The 21,666-nt window shown below is 38.6% G+C and overlaps 1 protein-coding gene across 1 annotated transcript; it reads left to right on the top strand.

Annotated features, from left to right (window-relative positions):
- Positions 1–6,039: 6,039 nt before the first annotated feature.
- On the top strand, positions 6,040–19,800 carry eif4g2a (eukaryotic translation initiation factor 4, gamma 2a; the record flags this gene model as incomplete). The annotated part of the gene is made up of 21 exons (XM_065261409.1): positions 6,040–6,082; positions 6,546–6,654; positions 6,790–6,855; positions 10,392–10,517; positions 10,675–10,777; positions 10,878–11,009; positions 11,141–11,207; positions 11,290–11,441; positions 11,541–11,651; positions 12,468–12,650; positions 12,834–12,972; positions 13,076–13,212; positions 14,542–14,649; positions 15,199–15,327; positions 15,821–15,925; positions 16,139–16,354; positions 16,433–16,691; positions 17,914–18,118; positions 18,200–18,411; positions 18,511–18,632; positions 18,711–19,800. Coding segments are annotated over 21 exons (2,790 nt in total), but the record flags the coding sequence as incomplete, so codon positions are not given.
- Between the last annotated feature and the right edge of the window lie 1,866 nt (positions 19,801–21,666).

Raw genomic sequence — 21,666 nt, 5'->3', positions numbered from 1 at the left:
AATGACCAAAACAATAAAATGATGATTGTGAATTAAATCTGTTAGTCTTTCACAACACAATCCTACTTCAGAATGGATGAACGGTCACTGTGACCCATCCAGCCAATCATCTTCCTCTTTTAATCATCCATGCAGGGGCTATTGGGCAGACATTCATATCATCGATCACTTGTGCCACGGTCTGTCGGTCCAGCTTTATGCTTGTTGTATGAAAGAAAGCTCAACAGTTTATCCAGCACTCTGCCACATGAATAGCTGTTGGCTGCTAAGACAGAAGGCAGTGATGTGTGATTTAGACAGCTGTGAGGTCTGGACCCGCACTTGGGAGTCTTATTACACATTCTCATTCACAGTGTCATGTCTGCTGCTGGAGGAGGTAGGGAATGAGAAAAAGGTAAGATGCTTATCCACTTTTAGGCCGGTACATGTAAAAAGTCATGTTTGGAGCCAGAGACATGGATCGTGGAGGGGGGCGATAGATCTCACGATACATGGACAATATTTTGTTATTTTATAGCACATTATTACATTATTTTTTACACTTAACCAAACTTTCACAATTGATAGAGAAGCACAAAAATGCATTTTACCTTGATTTATAAAATCAAGGCTTTATTTCTGGTGTTCATTGAATGCTAAAAAAAAATTTGGAAGGCGAGTTCACCACAATGCGAGATTTTTCCATAGTTGCAGTTGGGCCAATTTTCAAGGCCATTCAGAAAGACTGGCCTTGATATAGATATGTATATCATGTTGCATTTCTGTCAATAGATCCTACTAAAAGTCCCACATTGCACCTTTAAATCTCTTGAGCTTTGAAAGAGCAACCAAAACTTATAAGAGCAACAAAAATTATTTTCGTACGAATGTGCAATGTAGGCTATAGCTTGAAAGGTCTATTTGGATAAACACTTCTGCCAAATGCACAAATAAATGTCTAGTAGCAAGTTTGCAATAAACAACTTGCACACCTCAGCTCAGTATTTCTTTCACGGCAAGTCCATTCAATCAATAAGAGCAGTTAAGTCTTCAGCTATTACATGTAGACTGTTACAAACATCGATCAAGCGGAGCTTCACCCATGCAGTATTAGCATCCGGTGGAAGAGCTTCTACATCTTTCTCAAAGCTGCATTAGTGCCCTTAACTGAACGATGAAATGAATACAAATGAGGACAGCAGGATACTTTTTGCATCTTGTTTAGCTACAGTATGCACCAATGCCAACAACAATTAAGTATCAAAACATTTATGAGGAGTCACAAGAACGATATCATATCAGGCAAAACAATTTACGATTCACTAAATTGTTTTATACTCAGAAATTAATTTTGGAATTTCTAGGCACTTTTAATACCTAGATTTTTTTAAATAAATTTTAATAGCCAAAAGTAATTTTCAGCCAAATGGTTTTACACTCCCTCTGTGTAACATAGCTATAAACTTTAAGCTGTTTATATGACTCAGAGTTCCTTTATAGTTTATACTTCATTTATTTCTAAATGATTTTCTTTTTAAATACTTAAAAATAATAAAATATTTTTATTATCACCTATTTCCTAACCCCTTTACCATGAAAGAAACAGGTTGCCTCTTTCACCCCCTGAGAGATGTTACAGGCAGCAACTCACCGTGTCATTTTATGGGCGGTGACTAAACCTAGTAGTCCTCTATTTAGACCGACAAGTGGCGGCCGGTGACTTCTTTTTTTCGAGGGCTCGTCACAACATGTATTTAGCCCATCATGTGTGTTGCTCGTCATGTCAAAATATGTATTCGGTGCGTCATGTGAACCATGCATCATGTGTTTTTTCAAAATAAGTGCCTGCTGCACACGCATCTTAAAGGAATATTCTATTTTCTTAAAAGAAAAATCCAGATAATTTACTCACCACCATGTCATCCAAAATGTTGATGTCTTTCTTTGTTCAGTCGAGAAGAAATTATGTTTTTTGAGGAAAACATTGCAGGATTTTTTTTCATTTTAATGGACTTTAATAGCCCAACATTTAATACTTAACTCAACACTTAACAGTTTTTTTCAACGGAGATTCAAAGGACTATAAACGATCCCAAACGAGGCATAAGGGTCTTATCTAGCGAAACGATTGTCATTTTTGACAAGAAAAAAAAAAAATATGCTCTTTTAAACTACAACTTTTCGTCTAGGTCCGGTCCAGCGTGACCTAACATAAATGCGTAGTGACGTAGGGAGGTCAAGTGTTACATATATAAAACGCATTTTTGCCGACCCTTGTAAACAATAAACTGACACAAAGACATTAATTAGTATCAGTTGACATACAACAACGTCGGAACGGTCCTCTTTCAACACACTTGTAAACACTGGGGCGGAGTTTCGCGTTCGTTCCTCTGTGACCTCTTGACGTATTGCGTGGGGTCACGCTGATGCATCACGACCGGATCTAGATGAAAAGTTGTGGTTTAAAAGAGCTTTTTTTATTTTCTTGTCAAAAATGACATTCGTTTTGCTAGATAAGACCCTTATGCCTCGTTTGGGATCATTTGTAGTCCTTTGAAACTTTGTTGAAAAAAAACTGTTAAGTGTTGAGTTAAGTATTAAGTGTTGGGCTCTATTAAAGTCCATTAAAATGAGAAAAATCCTGCAATGTTTTCCTCAAAAAACATAATTTCTTCTCGACTGAACAAAGAAAGACATCAACATTTTGGATGACATGGTGGTGAGTAAATTATCTGGATTTTTCTTTTAAGAAAAATGACTATTCCTTTAAGGGTTTATGATAAAAGTATTTTCCAGATACTCACTTAATCTCATGTGTAAGTGTCTTGCGAGTATTTTGTGAACATGAGTATCATAAACAATTTTGACGCTTGTGCACGTATTTTGACAAGACACATGATGCACATGGTTCACATTATGCAACAAACACATATTTGGACATTACAAGCAACACACATGACACTCCAAACACATATTTTGAATTCCCGCCCCTCCAAAAAGAAGTCAGGCCGCCACTGCTTGATATCCTAATAGGGCTGGGCAAAAAAAATTATTTTTCAAATAATCTTTTTTTTACGTGGTCGATTCAAAATCAATTCTCAAAGGCCATGAATCGATTTTTTTTTTTTATGCAAACATTGAACGTATGATTATTGTTAATCTAATTACTAGTCTTCTTCACTATATGTTACCCTCTATTTTGCCTTGTGCGATGTTACCAAAGAGCGAGAGGCGAGCCTGTCAATCATTCATTCAGTCTATATTCTAATATATTCTAACATAATATTCTAATATATTATACCACGGGTCTGTTGAATCCTGTATTGTGATTGGCTGAGAAATGTTCCATGGGTATGCATTAATTTCTGATAACCGCACACCTAACTTGTCAAATGTCTTAAAAATAGGCACCAGAGCAATGTTTGTGGAAACAATGGTATAAGAGGAATAATTGACTCCGGTCCTTTGAATTATTTGAAAATAATGCACACCCGCGGTGTAACGGGGTGTGCATTATTTTCCTAAAATTTAATGGCCCGTCGTCAATTATTCCTTACATATTCTATATAATCTATATTCATTGAGTTGAATCGAGAATCAAGTATAAAAACCGGCCCGAGAATCGGGATCGAATCGAGAATCGAATTGATAGCTTGTGAATCGAAATCGAATCAATCTGGAACATTTGAATCGATACCCAGACTTATATCCTAAAACGCAATTTTACCTACACTGTAAAAAAGATTCTGTAGAAATTACAGTATTACTGTGTATTACTTGCAACTAGCTGCCAGTAACTTACTGTAGATTTTACATTTATGTAATTTACTGGCAACAGTTTGTACAAAGTTAAATGAACATGAAAAATTTTGAAGTGAGTTTAATTTATTTAAACAGCTGAAATTATTATTTATTTAGCATATTTAAGGCATAACTGTCTGTAGTTTCTGCAACAAGACTTACTTGCTGACTTGAGCTTTATATTTTGTGTCACACCTTTAGACAACCTCAAAAGACAAAATTGCATTAATGGGGTTTTAATAGCATTTCTTCATATTTAACTCAGAGGCAGGGTCACTTTGTAGATAGCACTATAGTGGGGATAGATAGCCTGTCTAACTGAATACCAGCAATCCATCTGTCATCACACTAAGCCAAAAATCAAAATCATACCCTTTGTCCTATTTAAATATATAAAGAGACCTTTAGATGTATTCTTCTGAATCTTCACATTTTAATTCATTTTTTGTTCAATAATAATTACTGATAATTTTATTTAAAAATTTAAAAAAAATGTAAAAAATTTGTTTCCTCTCATTTGATTCAAATAAAAATGGAAGCATCAAATCTTTAAAGTGTCACTAACTCCATCTGCTGGTTAATGATGAGAGTTCCTCTATTATCACTTCAGCACATTACACCCAATGGTACTTCATGAATAGGTCAAACAAGTTGATATTATCCAAGTATATGAATAAAGAACCACTACTAAATAAATGTCAAATTAATGATAATTAAGGATACAATTTGATAATAAGGATAACTTTTCCAAACGTGAGTTTTCCCCAGGCATCTCCTACCAACAATAAAAGCAGATGGGGGGCATCCAAGTAAAACATTACAGATTTTACTGCTTCTTATTAGCATTAAATGAAACAAACAGGTAGCTGGACACCCCTTATCTATCTCTAGATGAAAATAACAGTGATTTTTTTCTGTGACAAATTTATCACAAAGGGCATAATTGCACTAATAGTGCTGTTTTAAGTTTATTGGCTCTATCTAATCTAAGTCGACTACATTGAATGTCTTGAATCTAAGCATCATTATGTTTAATTCAGGAGTCTATTATGATGCAATATCACTGCAAGTAAACAAACCGCTTAGTAGATGCAATGTGTAAAATGCAGGATCTGTGGGTAAGAAAATAATCCAAGGTCCTGACCATTATTTTAGCCACAATAATGATAATGTAATCAGTGTACTTTTAAACTGCATTAGCAAAGACATTTTAGATTAATAAAATACAGAACATACAACACATTGTGCAGTGCAGTAAACATAAATATATTGGTAAATTTATATTATAGTTATAATTTGTAGTTTGCAATAAGATGCATTTATGTACTGCTGTGTTAATAAAATAGCCAATTCTTTTTATTGATAAATGTGTTGTATTTTTTATTTATTTTTAAGTAACATAACTTGCTTCATTTTCTATATTTCCTGACAGGAATCACAAAAATGTGTTTGTTCTGGCAGCTGACACTTACCTGTGAAAGCTCCTGTGATGAGTTGGGCAGGGATTACCTGTGTGTTTATCCATTATTCCTAACAGAGTGTGGGATGTAAACGCGACAATGAGGGAAATGTTGGATTAACCTATTGAAAACTTTAAAGGGCATTTACAGCAGCTTTAATCAGTGACTTAATTGTGATTTAAAAACATTTTCGTTCAAAGCAAATCTTCGGCGTATGACTTTGATGTCATCCGCTGAGTTATCTGCGCAGCTCTGCAGCTCTTTGCCCAACGCCAAGGTGCAGCGAAACTTGATGATGACGCAGCGTCCAGCACGTTTGACGTCTAGCCAATAAAATTGCGGGGGTTTGTGACGTCAAGCCACAAGGTTTTCCTCCTCACCGGTGCTGCCAGTGTTACTTCACGGCGCACTGTTCTTTAAATACATCGTTAACTCCCTCTGTTTAAAACCTGTATTTATTTCTTTACTTTTTTCCCTTTCTTGGTAACACAAAACCATCAAAGCTGAAGTTCGTTTAGAAAAGGTAAGATTATTCTGTTGAACATATAAGCCAGGTTGCTGTAAATTGTTCCGATTGCTGCTTTATGATGTGTAACTTACTGTTACCAAATCTGTAATGTCTGATATCCAGTTGAACTGACTGTTATTATACACACAAATACAGAACTATGGTTATGTATCTGATCAGTTATGTTGTATAAGTTATATTGATGCATTGATTGGCTTTATGCTCCTTCATAAGAAAATGGCGTCTGTTCATTAGATCAGCTGTTCTGTAACACCACCCTGCCGGTAAATCGACAATTTGACCCCACATCTGAACAATATCGTACTGTCAAGTATGTTTTTAAGAAGTTTATTGTTCAAGTTTCTTTTCGACTAGTTTATAAAGCCGAGGGGAGTCGTTAAACGCCAGCTCGCGACTGTTTTCTTATGGTGGATAATTAGCATGAATGCTAATATACGAACAGAGCTTTGACAACAACTGAGATTTATGTCGATTTAATTACGCTTATACGATTTTTATACGTTCATACTGTCTTTAATGCTTTCCTTTAAATTTTTTAATAAATGCAATGAAACGTCATTCGTTGGTGTTGGTTAATAAATCAAAGCTCTTTTGTGAAATCTGAGCTCATGGCAGAGGCCTGTGCTTTGTTCAGATGTGGCGGTCGAGCGCTCATTAAAACACTGAAGAACTTAAAAATTGGTTTAATCCCTTCATTAAATTTTTTAATTGATTTAAGTCTTGTGATGTTTTGGTTTGTTTGTGTTTGTAAAATGTTTCTCTCTTCTGTTTAGGCCGTGTTTCTACATCCCCACCCTTTCACTCATTCTTTTTGAGGATCTTTCATTGTCAAGCCGCCAAAGTGGAGAGTGTGATTGCAGAGGGGGGTGCTTCTCGTTTCAGGTATGCATTTATTTATTTATTTACATTTTGCTATGTGTTTATGGATCTTAAGCCACATTATTATTTACAGTCACTTATGTTTTTCGTTATCCCAATTGAATGGTATGATGCTAAGTCTTCTCTTGGTTTTTGTAGTGCTTCTTCGGGCGGAGGAGGAGGTAGGGGTGCACCTCAGCACTATCCCAAGTCTGTTGGCAACAGGTACAAGAAATAATCTTTTTTTTTTTTTTTGCATATGAGAGTGATTTTCCACCTCATACATTATCAGATTTGTGATTGAAAACCCAGCTAAAGTCATTTTTAGTAATTACTGTTTTCTACATACTGTAAAGAACATTTTGTTGAAAATAACCCTGATATCTTCAATATTGACTAAGGTCATGTCAAAGATTGAAATCAATTATGAAACGTTGACGCTCCAAATCTCATTTAGATGAAAATGTAGTTAAACAAAACATCCCTTGTTTCCAAATTCCACATGCACGCAACAACATTGACCACATTTACATGCACTGCAATATTGCGATGTTTACTTTACCTCGTGTAGAAAGTATACTTCGCTAAAAATAATGCAATTCCGCTCCTAATTGCAGTAAGTATAATTGTATTAAAAGAGGTGGTGTACGCCGTTTTTAATCGCAGTATTTAATCAATGTAAACGCTTTAATTGCATTTATACCACACAAATTGAAGTGCCCATGTGTTTTTGTTACCCTAAGCACAAAATCACTTTAAACTTGACATAAGGACGTTTTTCCTGAACTTTCTCAACATGACTCGCTAGCAGCAATCTGCCTTCATCTAGAAACGGCACAAATAACGTGACTGTAGCGTATAAAATTGCTACAGGCACTGGCATAATATTTCTGTCTTCATCACGGTACAGAATAAGAAATAAGTCCATAAGATGTTTGTCTTTTAATGTAATGTTAACGCAAGTAAATTAAAACAGTGGACAGTATGGGGCGGTTGCCTGGACAGGTCTTATTCTAGTCCCAGATTAAAATGCATGTTTTAGCTGCTTTAATTTCAATAATCTTGCACTGAAGTATTTTAACATGTATCAGTACGATGTATTTTTTTTAAGGTTTGTTTGTGAAAACTACTTGCATGCCCTAAAATAACTAAGGCCTAGTCCTGGAATAATCTAAACCCTGTCCGGGAAACCGCCCCTATGTCTGAGTTCATTATTTGTGCTCTGCATTGGGCTATGTGTGAATAGTCAGAAAATAAAAACTGCATGTAAACAGGAGTGAAGAGGTTATCTCCAGTCATGTAAACATCTTGCTGCGATTAAAGGGATAGTTCGGCCAAAAATGATATTAAACCCATGATTAACTCACCCCCAAGCTGTCCGAGTTGCATATGTCCATCGTTTTTCAGACAAACACATTTTCGGATATTTTAGGAAATGTTTTAGATCTTTCAGTTGATTTAATGTAATGTTACGGGGTCCACGACCTTCAAGTCCAAAAAAGTGCGTCCAAACGGCTCCAGGATGATAAACAAAGGTCTTCTGAGGGTAATCTGTGCGGTGTTGTTGTAGAAATATCCATATTTAAAACTTTATTAACGTAAATAAATACCTTCCGGTAGCGCCGCCATCTTAGTCGCGTTCGCATTCAGGATGAGAGCTTACCCAGCCTACGGAGGCTACTCTGCTGCTGCTCTGTGCCTCGCCCTCCGAATTTGTCATACGTCACTAAGAAAAGTGCGTACACTACGCTAATACTCTCTCCTGAATACAGAGTAGTCCAAGATGGCGGCGCTACCGGAAGCTAGTTATTTACGTTAATAAAGTTTTAAATATGGATATTTCTACAACAACACCGCGCGGATTACCCTCAGAAGACCTTTGTTTATCATGGACGCACTTTTTTTGGGACTTGAAGGTCGTGGACCCCGTAACATTACATTTAATCAACTGAAAGATCTAAAACATTTTATAAAATATCTGAAAAACGATGGACATATGCAACTCGGACAGCTTGGGGGTGAGTAAACTATGGGTTTAATATCATTTTTGGCCGAACTATCCCTTTAAGTCCTTACTCTGATTCTTGGAAATAATGGTGTACATGTAAAAGTAGCCATTGTCAAAATGTATACATGAATCAGCAGAAAATGCAAATGCTGTATTATGCGTGCTGGGCCAGTAGTTGGCGATGTAACATTGTAAAGAAGCGCTATATGCTTGCGTTCATACACTGCGCTTAGAGTGATAAATGTAAACAAACAAGTTTGCATTTTTAGGACTTTAAAGCCACAATACAAGCTTCTTGAGTAACACTTTACAATAAGTTTGTATTTGTTAACATTAGTAAATGCATAAAAGGGATAGGTCACCCAAAAACGCACAAAATATATTTTGATAAATGATGGCAAGCACACAGTTGAAGGTAGACATTGAATTTCATCATTTGTTTTTCCTACTAAGAAATTCAATGGTTACAATTAGCTATGTGCTTTACCATCAGATTGAAATCTTCACGTCCTGAGCACAGATTTCGGAATACTTCCACACAAAAGACATGCTTGCGAATGAGTAAGAATGTTGTGTCTGCATACGGGCACACTTCCAAAGAAAACTGGCAAAAAAAACATTTAGCATTATAAGCAAAAACCGGCAGGTTCAGATTTATGGCCGGTCAACCAGAGCATCCCTATTATTGTTAGTATATGCCAAAGCGACTCTTCATGTTAGTTCATCATGCATTAACTAATGTAAACCATTATAACTTCATCCGTGAACAAGATTGGCAAGCTCCAGATATCTCTGCATGTTGCTTTCACCATCTCCCATAGTTCCACTCTCCTTCATAACGTCATTAAAGGAACATGCCCACATTTTGGGAATTTAGCTTATTCACCGTATCCCCCAGACTTAAATAAGTCCATACATGCCTTTCTCGTCTCCGTGCATGCTGTAACTCTGTCTGACGCAGTGCCCGCTAGCTTAGCAAAAAGACTGTAAGTGAATGGCTCCAGCTAGCATACTGCTCCCAATAAGTGACAAAATAATGCAAACATTTTTCTATTTATGTGTTGTAATTTGTATAGTCAAAACACGAAACACTGCTGCTTGAGCGGAGTGATTTGTTCGCAGCACCCGAGATGCCCCCTGGTGAAGAGCAGAGAGTTCGCTCAGAGTTTTGCATATCACTTCGCCCAAGTAGCAGTGCATCGGATTCTGAGAATATAGTTCCCAGTATGTATACGGTTAAAAGATGGCTGTGTCTCTCATGACCTTGTAATTTGTACACGTTGTGACCATACAAATCACAACACATAAATGGGAAAATGTTCACGTTATTTTGTCACTTATTGGAAGCAGTATGCTAGCTGGAGCCATTCACTTCCAGTCTTTGTGCTAAGCTAGCAGGGGCTGCGTCAGACAGTTGCAGCATGCACGGAGATGAGAGGTATGTATGGAATTATCTAACTCTGGGGGTTACGGTGAATAGGCTAAATTCCCAAAATGTGGGCGTGTTCCTTTAAGCTTTGCCTTTGTATTAAAGAAGCGACCTAGTGGTGAAATCCTACATATTGTGCCTTTGAAACACACTATGTTTCATGTAGGATATAAACCTGTTTGTGTGAACAGTTTGCAAATCATTAATGGGATCAATTGGTTTTCGGTATATGTTGAGTCCGGGTGGCTGCCGGATTGTTTAAGAGTTTTGTTGGCCATTTAAGGTCTTTTACAATAGTAGTGATCTCCTGTTTATGTTCTTTAGCGAGTTCCTGGGGAAAACCCCAGGGCCTGGCGTTCAGAGATGGGTTCCTTCACGAAGCACTAGACGAGATGTCAACTCCTCCAATGAAAAAGAACGCCACGATGCAATCTTTAGGAAAGTGAGAGGGTAAGATTCCATAAACAAGGTCCCTTCAATTGCCACTACAGATATTTATGACTTTCATGATTTAACAGTTTCCAAGGTTTTCTTACTATTCAAGTGATTTGAGTGGGTGCTACTGGAGATGAGGTTTTGGCTAAAAAATGTTATGGTGCCTTTCTAGCATACTGAATAAACTGACCCCTGAGAAGTTTGACAAGCTATGCCTTGAGCTCCTGAACGTGGGCGTAGATTCAAAGCTCGTCCTCAAAGGAATCATCTTGCTGGTGAGGATTGTTCACAATGAGCATTCAGACACTTGCTTTGAAAAAAGCTTTTATCTTAAAAGCTAAGCCATCTTGCTGTCTGTTCTTTTATTCCAACTAGATTGTAGACAAAGCCCTTGAAGAGCCCAAGTATAGCTCGCTATATGCTCAGCTATGTCTGCGTTTGGCTGAAGATGCTCCCAACTTTGACGGCCCATCAACAGAGATCCAATCATCACAAAAGCAGAGCACTGTAAGACTAATGAATCATTTCTCCATTCATGCATGCAAACTGTCTTGTAATAAGGTCTAGGAATGGCCAACTAAAAATGTAATTTTGCACAACCCTAGTTGGTTTTAACATGTCCATGTTGTGCTTAACAGACATTCAGGAGACTTCTGATTTCCAAGCTTCAAGATGAATTTGAAAACCGCACCAGAAACGTTGACCGTAAGTGGATTGTAGAAGTGCTAACGTTATTGCGATGGGTCGTAGAAATGTTTTGATGGTTACTCATGTGCTTTATTTTTAGTCTATGATAAAAATGACACCCCACTCACTTCTGAGGAAGAGGAGCAGCGTGCCATCGCTAAGATCAAAATGTTGGGCAACATCAAATTCATTGGAGAACTTGGCAAACTTGATCTCATTCACGAGTCTATCCTTCATAAATGCATCAAAACAGTGAGTTATTCCTATACCCTACTTGTGCATGTGATCATTGCTTTTCTCTAAATGTTAGCAGAATTTGTGTAACGCACAAACTCATGTTTTTTATACCAGCTTTTGGAAAAGAAGAAAAGAGTCCAACTTAAGGATATGGGGGAGGACTTGGAGTGCCTCTGTCAGATAATGAGGACTGTGGGGCCAAGACTAGATCATGAGAAAGCCAAGGTAAGTTGCTTTTGGTGTTAACTATCAAGAATTTAAAGGAAACGTTTTTTTTATATTTTACTATGTTCTTACCTCAACTTAGATGAGTTAATACATGCCTATCTTTTTTCAATGCGTGCACTTAATCTTTATACAGTGCGTTGTGAATGTGTTAGCATTTAGCCTAGCCCCATTCATTCCTTTGGGTCCAAACAGGGATGCATTTAGATGCCACCAAACATTTCCATCTTTTACCTATTAAAAAACTGTTACATGAGTAGTTACAAGTAAGTATGGTGGCACAAAATAAAACTAGGTGGATAAAAATGAGAACTATATTGTATGGCGGAAGAGCACTTAGTTTACAGAACTTTGACCTTGGTGCGGTAATGTTGACGGAAGTTTGAGCAAGAGAGGAGTAGTCAGGAGTGATGATGTTACTGCGCGCCGAGGTCACAGTTCTGCAAACTAAGTACTCTTCCGCCATTCAATATAGTTCTCATTTTTATCTGCTTAAAAAATCGCCACGTTTTATTTTGTGCCACCATACTTACTTGTGTAACAGTCTTTAAAAAGGGAAAACATGGAAGTGTTTGGTGGCTTCTAAATGCATCCCTGTTTGGATCCTAAGGAATGAATGGGGCTAGGCTAAATGCTAGCACATAAACAATGCGCTGTGCAAAGATTAAGTGCATGCATTGAATAAATATAGATGTATTTATTCATCTAAGTTGAGGTAAGAACATAATAAAATATTGAAAAGCAGTGGTGTTATCCTTTTTTAAGATTTATTCAAATTCATCAGCACATTATTTTGAAACCCATCTTCTTTTGCAGTCTTTAATGGATCAGTACTTTGGCCGTATGCGATCCTTAATGAACAACAAGGATTTGCCTGCTAGGATACGGTTCCTACTTCAAGATACTGTAGAGTTGAGAGATAATAACTGGGTGCCTCGGAAAGCTTTCATTGACAACGGACCCAAAACCATCAACCAGATCCGGCAGGATGCTGTGAAGGTGAGGTGGCCTGTGTTTGTGTCTCCTTTGTTTTGTATCTTGATTTGGTAGATCATTGCATTAGCAGCATGAAATGTCTCTAGTTTGTTTCCTAGGAAACACCTATACTGAAAGTATGCAAGATAAATTGGAAATGTATATTATTAAATGCTAGAATAAACTCTTCAATCTGCACTTTTCCAGGATTTGGGTGTTTTTATTCCACCAATGAATCAAGGAATGAGGTCCGACTTCTTTCAAGAAAACTCTTTCTTGCCAACGCGAATGAAACCTGATCGAGAGACTCTTGGGGGATTGGCTGATATGTTTGGACAGATGCCAGGTGCGTCTCAAAGTGCATTGACATTTCTGGGATGCGTGTAACGTTGCTGAATTTGCTCTTAAGTTTGATTGCAGAACAGTTCATGACTCTTGTTTAATGGCAGGTAGTGGGATTGGAACCGGCCCTGGAGTCATTCAGGACAGGTATTCTCCCACCATGGGTCGTCGTACAAACCCTCTTTTCAACGGGCACAGTGGCCACATAGCGCCTGCTCCTCAGCAATTCATGAAATCCAACCAGGTAAAAGCCAAATGCTAAAGAACTTTGTATGTCATGCTGTTAATAAATGACTTTGCTTTAGGGCATGTCGCTTTTTTCCCAAAGAGCACATGTGCTCCTAAGTAAAAAATATTAGGAGCACATATAAAACAGGACACGAGTTACATTTTGTTAAGACACAAAACATGTTACTGGTCCAGCAGCTTTGGTAAGCAGGTCGTTTTGCTCGTTTAGAGTTTACTAGCAAGCAGTCCACAGCTACCTGCGTTTGTTTTCTCTCAGGATAAACAGTTTGGATCTCTGCACAGAGCATGTCTTTTTGATTAACAGTGTTTTTAGTCTATGGGTCTGTTCACATTTCATGTCTAAAACAGTGTAGAAACCGTGACCGTGTGGACTCCTTTCCAAAGCACTCCGGTAGCGGTTACTGTTGCTAACCAACAATGAGCCGCACTCTCCATAGATTCGGTAATGCCTCTCCATGCATTGCATTTTGTTTTTTGTTAAAATAAGAGCTGCTTGACCAATCGTACAGCTGTTTTTCCTATTCAAGTTGATACGAAATGATACAGTGCGGTGGGATGCCTGTAGAAAAGGGCAAGTCGCACCCTATTTGAACCCTGCGTTTAAAATGACAAACTTGCATGCGCAAAAGACACGAAATGTGAACGGCCATCTCGTCTCCGTTTTTTGTTTCTTCCCTTTGCAGTACTTGCAAAACATTAAGCTCTTCTCAAAAAAGAGCCACGGGAATGTTTTCTACCATTACGGATTAAAATGGTGTGTTTTCTCAAGTAATTCTGTGTTTGGGCGTATTCGCACACGTGCTCCTAAATTAGTTTGGTAACGCTTTACTTGAAAGGAGTGTTCATAAGACTGACGTGACCATAATCATGACATGTGCTAAGAACAAATTATATTTGTACCACTGTAGTTGAGGTCAAGAAAAATATTCATGATGCTGTAAGACTATGAGTATTAACACTTATTGACATTTTTAATGACACATTCAATTTGTATCACTTGTAAAAAAGTGGTCAGTTATGTTGTCTTTGTAATGTCAAGTTGTCACGACAAGTTATGATGTATTGGTTCATGTCAAGTTGTCAAAGACATTTAAAAAAGGTCATCTTTGCATTAAAAATGACATTATTAAACGAATGATACTTGATGACAAATGTGCATAAAATCTCCATGTTCATGACGTGTCATGTTGTGATTATTATTGTGAACGCCCTTCAAGTTAAGTGTTACCAGTGGTTTTCAATTCACACGCATTTATTTTTAGTCGCAAATGCGGGTGGAGTGCTCGAGCCCTGTGCTTACATGGATTGTCTATTTATTTCAAAGGGGCAGAATATGCTTTTCCAGAACCAGACTCATTCGAATCAACAGCAAGCTCAGTCCAAGGACATGGCACCACGTTTCTCAAAGAAAGGACAGCTCAATGCTGATGAGGTACACACGGGTTGTGTGTTGGGCACCGACCACTTTTATCGCCTTTAATGTTCTGTTAGGTCACTTGGGGTTTCGTGAGCATTGGCGTACTTGTTTTCTTTAATTGTAAGCATCCATAATTTGTTGTTTCCATCCATAAGTTACATCTTTCATTTCAGAACCAGTTTTTTAAAGATTTTGCTTGCAATCTGTGGTATCTTCTCACTCAATGTCATTGCTCAACACAGCCTCACTTGTGCAAGAACAAAACGTTCTGTTAATGCTGCGTTCACGTCATGTTGCAAGTGCTGTAATTATAAGATCACTGTTTGCACGATTTTACTTTGAGCTGTTCACCTTCTTGGACTCAAATTCGTTTCTATGGTAACGTTCAAAAGGCAATTGCGTTGTGTGACTGCAGTGTGCTTGCGTTCCAGTAATGTCTTTCTTTTGTGAGATGTTAAACTAATAACACCCTTAAGCTTTTCAAGCCGATGCCTTTTGGTTGTAACAGGACACGAGTTAAATAGCACTTTGTGACGTTTCTGCTATGTTGTTTTCCTGTTTCAGATCAGCCTGAGACCAGCTCAGTCATTTATTTTAAACAAAAACCCAATGCCAAAGCTTCAGCCGCAGATTCCCACCATGATTCCTCCCAGTGCTCAGCCTCCACGTACATCCACTCCACCACTGGGACAGGTAACCGCTCCTCGATTTCTCATATAGGCAGAGGAAGCTATTATTATAATTTAATATGCAGTTTAAAGGATAACGCCACCTTTTTTCAATATTTTACTATGTTCGTACCTCAACTTAGACGAATTATTACATATCTATCTTTTTCCAATGCGTGCACTTAATTTTTGTACCTTGTGTTGTGAATGTGTTAGCATTTAGCCTAGCCCCATTCATTCCTTAGGATCCAAACAGGGATGAATTTAGAAACACTTCCATGTTTTCCCTATTTAAAGACTGTTACAGAAGTAGTTACGAGCAAGTATGGTGGCACAAAATAAAATGTGGGATTCAGATTTTCAGTTTTGTTTGAAATGCCCCTACAGATTACTTGCCACCATTGAAGTGTCCTTCAATGGCACAAAAACAGTTTAAAATTCGATAAAAATGTGCTTGGAAAAACTCTAGTGGTTATGAAAGCGTGGGAATCTTGTTAACACTTTCCCTTTCTGTGCAGCCTCCTCAGCTTGGCTTGAAAACCAACCCGCCTCCAATTCAGGAGAAGCCACAGAAGACCATTAAGAAGCCTCCTCCAGCCAGAGAGGAACTGCTGAAGATGACTGTACGTAACGTTTGATGTTTTGGTTTAGCCATGGACCATTCTATTTATTATAACCAACTGATGCATATTAGCCAGCTATAATCTTATTTGCTGAAGCGTTTAGTTTGAAAAGGATTATTTTGGTTCTCAGAGTAAACGTCATATAGCCTGGTCCACACCAAACCTTATCTGGCTGAGGTCTGAGGTATTTTCTCATTGAGAATTCTCTTGCAGGAAACTGTTGTGACCACTTACCTGAGCAACAAGGACATGAGCGAAGCAGTGAATGGGGTGAGGGACATGCGAGCTCCCAAACACTTCCTACCTGAGATGTTGAGTAAGATGATCCTGTGCTCACTGGAGAACCCAGATGAGGACCGGGAGCACATCAGTACGCTGATCAACACGCTCCGTGTGGAGGGGCTTGTCACCGGGGAGAACTTCATGCAGGTGGGTGTCGATCGCGTGGACTCTACATGTTGGCCCATTGAGTCTCATCAAATCGTCTTACGTAACGTTATGTTCTAGGCTTTTCTCAATGTTCTGGACCAGTGTCCCAAGATCGAAGTGGATATTCCCTTGGTGAAGTCCTACCTGGCTCAGTTCGCCGCCCGTGCAATCATCGCCGAACTCGTGAGCATGGCAGAGCTGGCCCACCCGCTGGAGAACGGCACCCACTTTCCGCTCTTTCTCCTCTGCTTGCAGCAAATGGCCAAACTGAAAGATCGGGAGTGGCTGACTGATTTGTTCCAGCAGAGCAAGGTCAACATGCAGAAGATGCTGCCAGGTTCGTGATTCTTCTATTTACTGCCTGTGGGGTTGCATGTTACCATTTAAGTCACATTGATATTGCAGTGAAGGCACAGAAGCCGCATTTCTGGTGTTTACATTTATTTATACCATCTGCCTGTTGAAATGCTTGATTTTGATGTTCCACAGGTGTTTATTTTTTTTCTGTGAAACGCACACCTAACCTGTAAAATTTCTTAAAATACCCACCAGAGTCCAGTCTTTTGATTTAAAAATAATGCACACTCCCTTCGCATCGTGCCGCATTACCACCTTGGGTGTGCGTTATTTTCGAATAATTCAATGGCCAATCGTCAATTATTTGTTACCTTTTTGGTGTAGTTCATTCTAAGTGGCTAGCTAGCGCCTTTAGGCTGGCTAGCCACTTATTATCTAAAACGTCTTAAGGCTAGCTAGCCACTTTTCATCAACCGCCTTTAGGCTTGCTAGTCACTTTTCATCTAAAATGGAGAGCTAGCACCTTAGGCGAGTAGCTAACGTCTTTAGGTTGGCTAGCCACTTTTCATCTAGCGCCTTTAGGCTAGCTAGACACTTTTCATCTAAAATGGAGAGCTAGCGCCTTTAGGAAGGTTAGCACCATTAGGCTAGCTAGCCACTTTTCATCTAAAGTGGCTAGTTAACGTCTTTAGGTTAGCTAACCCCTTTAGGCTAGCTAGACACTTCATCTAAAATGGAAAGCTAGCGCCTTTAGAAAAAGAGTGGCTAGCTCATCTAAAGTGGCTAGTTAGCGCCTTTAAGCTACCTACTGTTTTTAGGCTAGCGAGCCACTTTTCATCTAAAGTGGAGAGCTAGCGCCTTTAGGCGAGCTAGCCACTTTTCATCAAAGTGGCTAGTTAACGTCTTTAGGTTAGCTAACGTCTTTAGATTGGCTAGCCACTTTTCATCTAGCACCTTTAGGCAAGCTAGCTCTTAAGCGAGCTAGCCACTGTTCATCTTAATTCAATGGCACATTGTCAATTTTTCGTTACCTTTTTGGTGTACTTCATTCAAAGTGGCTAGTTAGCGCCTTTAGGCTGGCTAGCCACTTTTCATCTAAAACGTCTTTAGGCTAGCTAGCCACTTTTCTTCTAAAATGGAGAGCTAGCACCATTAGGCGAGCTAGCCACTTTTCATCTAAAGTGGAGAGCTAACGCCTTTAAGGCCAGGAGATTTTTAAAATAAGAGAGTGTTGACTTCTGTGTTCCTGCTTCTGCTTGTAGAAATCGATCAAAATAAAGACCGGATGTTGGAGATCCTGGAAGGGAAAGGCCTGAGCTTTTTGTTCCCACTTATGAAGCTGGAGAAGGAACTTTTGAAACAGATTAAAGCGGATCCTGCTCCACAATCCATTTACAAGTGGATCAAGGACAACATTTCTCCCAAGCTGCACATCGACAAGGGTTTTGTTAACATTCTGATGACCAGGTATTCAAAAGCAACAGTCTGCTCAAACATTAGCGCCTTTACATATCTTGTACTTCAGTAACCCCGCCCCCAAACTCTTAGCTTTTTGCAGTACATTTTCCACGAGATGTATTCGACCGAAGTAGAAGAAGAGCAGTTATCTGCTCCTGCTAAAGAGCACCTCGACCAGGAGAAGAATCTGCTGCTCGCCTTCAAACCGGTGATGCAGAAATTTCTGCACGATCATGTGGAGCTGCAGGTCAGCGCGCTGTATGCGCTACAGGTCCACTGTAACGCCCATGCATTTCCCAAAGGTATGTCTCATGATGGTTTTGAAAACTTGACTTCAAACTATGCAGTACGGAAATATTTTATGAAATGCTTGTTTTCCTCTCTTAATCTTATCATCTTAGGAATGTTATTACGCTACTTTGTCAACTTTTATGATATGGAGATAATTGAAGAAGAGGCCTTCCTAGCATGGAAAGAAGATATCACCCAGGAATTTCCAGGAAAAGGAAAAGCATTGTTCCAGGTAATGCACCCAATGCCTTATTTTACAGTGATGCACCTTTCTTTAGCAGATATTTAAAGTCGCTTCATTTGTTTACAGGTGAACCAGTGGCTTACCTGGCTGGAGACCGCGGAGGAGGAGGAGTCTGAAGAGGACGCTGACTGAGGAACCAGCCAAAGCCACGATGTCCTCACCTCTTCACCTCATCCGTGTTTTTAACTGCTGCATTTCATACCGTGCTGTGTTTTTCTGCAATGTAAAGCCAACATGTTACTTCGAGCCTCCCCTTTGGCTTCATTGTTCAAAGCATGTGATGACTAGCATCATTTAAGACCCCGTCTCACAGATAAATGGTATTAGCAGCTCGAAAACTGCAATTGTTTTTCTTTTTTATGTATTTTGCTTTTATGAACCTGTATTTGCAAAAAGCCTTTTCCTGCTGCCGTTTCGTTTCGGCACAGAAACGACAGAAATGCACTTTGCTCGGTGTCATATGAGTTGCAATATGTTTTTGTTACAAAGAATCCTCAATTGTAATCACTTTTTTTAACCATGGCTTTCGTTTATACCTCACTGTAGTGTGCCGAGTGTAATTCAGTCCTTCATGCAAAAGATCTGTAAGGTGCTCGAGTCTAAAACAATGGTTTACTTTTCACTCACCATCTTGATTGTATGACCTCAACGCTCCGATTTCATTCGTTCCCCATCTCTTCGTAACGATGAACAAAGCCATGTGGGAGAGATGAAATTACGCGGCCTTTTTCGCCCGATTTATGTACGTCCCTCTTTTACCCGTCATGATGATACTTGAATTGTTTTTGTTTTACAGCATGTTTCAGGGATTACCAAACATCGCCTCTTTAGCTGCAACGATTTGATGAATTTTTTTAAAACGACATTTTTAATTGGTAAAATAAAGTTGAATGGGATGAAAAATTGGTTATGGATGTTACGTTTACCAGTCACATACTTTATCATAATTCCCGTAATGTCTGCTATGGATATGATAAATATTTATTGAATCATGAGAGGAAATCTTAAAGCTTTATCATTGGGTAGATGACGGACAGTGACTCACTCATCCTGTATAATGACCTACTATTTAAAGTGTTACTGTAAGACGCAAGAGCTCAGAATGTTCAGTGTACTTTTTACTGTTGCTTTCAATAAAGTTAAACACCAGCATTTATTTTGCCTCGCTTCATATGTGCTCGAGTATAGATTATTATATTGTGTGCTAACAGAAGGTCATCCTTAAAGGTGCCGTAGAATGGAAACTGCATTAGCCTATGCATAGATGAATGAGTAATGTCCATGGTAATGACTTATCTTGAGCCTCAAACACCATTGATTTCTCCAGTAGGGATGGGCATTCGATTACATTTTTTTTAGTCGATTGTCGGGAGAATTATCGATCGACTATCGATTAATCATTAATATTTTTATAATAAAAAATCATTATTTAACTTTTATAATCCAAAAATGTTGAATAAAAATACAGCATGTTTTCCTCCATGAGACCTTTATTACAAGATCAACTTGTGGAAGACAGTTAAACTAAATTTAGTTAGACAAATGGAATATATATGCGCTTGAATATGCGGTGCTCTAAAGCAGCGGAACCTGCAGCTGCGAGTCACATTCTTAAACAGAGACCTCATTTGTTCCAAAAAACCTCTTCATGATTATTTTTTTAAATCAAAACACGGAAGGTCACAGATAACGGAGTATGGTGTCAAATATTGCACCCTGGTGGTAAAATGTTGAATTGCTGCCACACAGTGAAATTCATTTAATTGCTTCAAGACACATGCTACGCTAGGCAACGCAACCTGCATTAGATAAAGTATTCGATTAATCAATAACAAATTAACTTCATCGACGAAATTCTTAACGATCAATTATCGATCGTCGATTAATCATGCCCATCCCTATTCTCCAGTATTATTAAAGAGCACCTATTTCATTGCTAAAAAAAACATTATTTTGTGTTTTTGGTATAATACAATCTGTTTGCGTGGTTTATGGTTAAAAAAAAACGCATTTTCCACATACCGTACATTTTTATAGCTCAGATTTCACTCTTTTCCTGAACTGACTGATTTTTGTACAAAACTAATCAATTAAAAAAGCACTGTGTCCCTGATTGGCCAGCTAATCTTTATGTTATGATTGGCCTAAATACCTCTAATGTCAGAAATGTGACGCTCCTTACCATGTTTGAAAGATTTGGTCTCAATGCAATGCTAACAGGAGTTAACTTGCAGGCTTTAAGTTCGAAGCGGGATGAATTCTGATAATGTCGGTCTTGAGTAAACTGTTTTTAAGGGCGAGTAAATGATACATTTTCATTTTTGGGTGAAATATCCCTTTTAAAGGGTATATTGTCCGATTTACGGTTTTCACATTTCTTTTGGCGTGTAGGTGTGTATTAGTACATGTTAACGATATGCAAAAGGTACAAACCCCAAAGTAAACGATGACGCGAGTTATCGTCTCCAAAGTAAATCTCTTTTCTTGGACTACAACAAACCAACAGATTGTAGGCAACAGTTTACTTCCTGGGATTGGTGATGTAGACATGACCGACATTATCATAATTCCTCCCACTTTCGGACTTTGCATTGGGACCGAATCTTTCAAACATGGTACGGAGCATCACATTTCCAGCTAGGTTGGCCATTCGTGCCAGTTCCGCCGGACACGTCCCGAATATGTTTTCGGGTTCGTTGTCCGGAAGTCGCGTTGCTCGACCGCATACGTCATCGAGGTTCTCACAATTCAGTTAAAATACATTAGAAATTTAAGATTTATTTCTTTCAAGACATAAAATCATTGTAGTTTCATTCTTACCTTGAAATGTAACGGTTGCTTTTCTGAAATTAAACCCGAAATATTAAACCTTGATGACGTATGCGGTTGACCAACGTGACTTACGGAGAACGAACCCGAAAATATGTTCGGGACGTGTCTGGCGGAACGTCAGAGGTATACAGGCCAATCACAACGTACAGATTAGCTGGCCAATCAGGGACACAGCGCTTTTCAAAAGGAC

This window comes from Paramisgurnus dabryanus, chromosome 2 (assembly GCF_030506205.2).
Source record: "Paramisgurnus dabryanus chromosome 2, PD_genome_1.1, whole genome shotgun sequence".
NCBI lineage: Eukaryota > Metazoa > Chordata > Actinopteri > Cypriniformes > Cobitidae > Paramisgurnus > Paramisgurnus dabryanus.
This window is presented reverse-complemented; position numbering and strand designations above follow the sequence as displayed.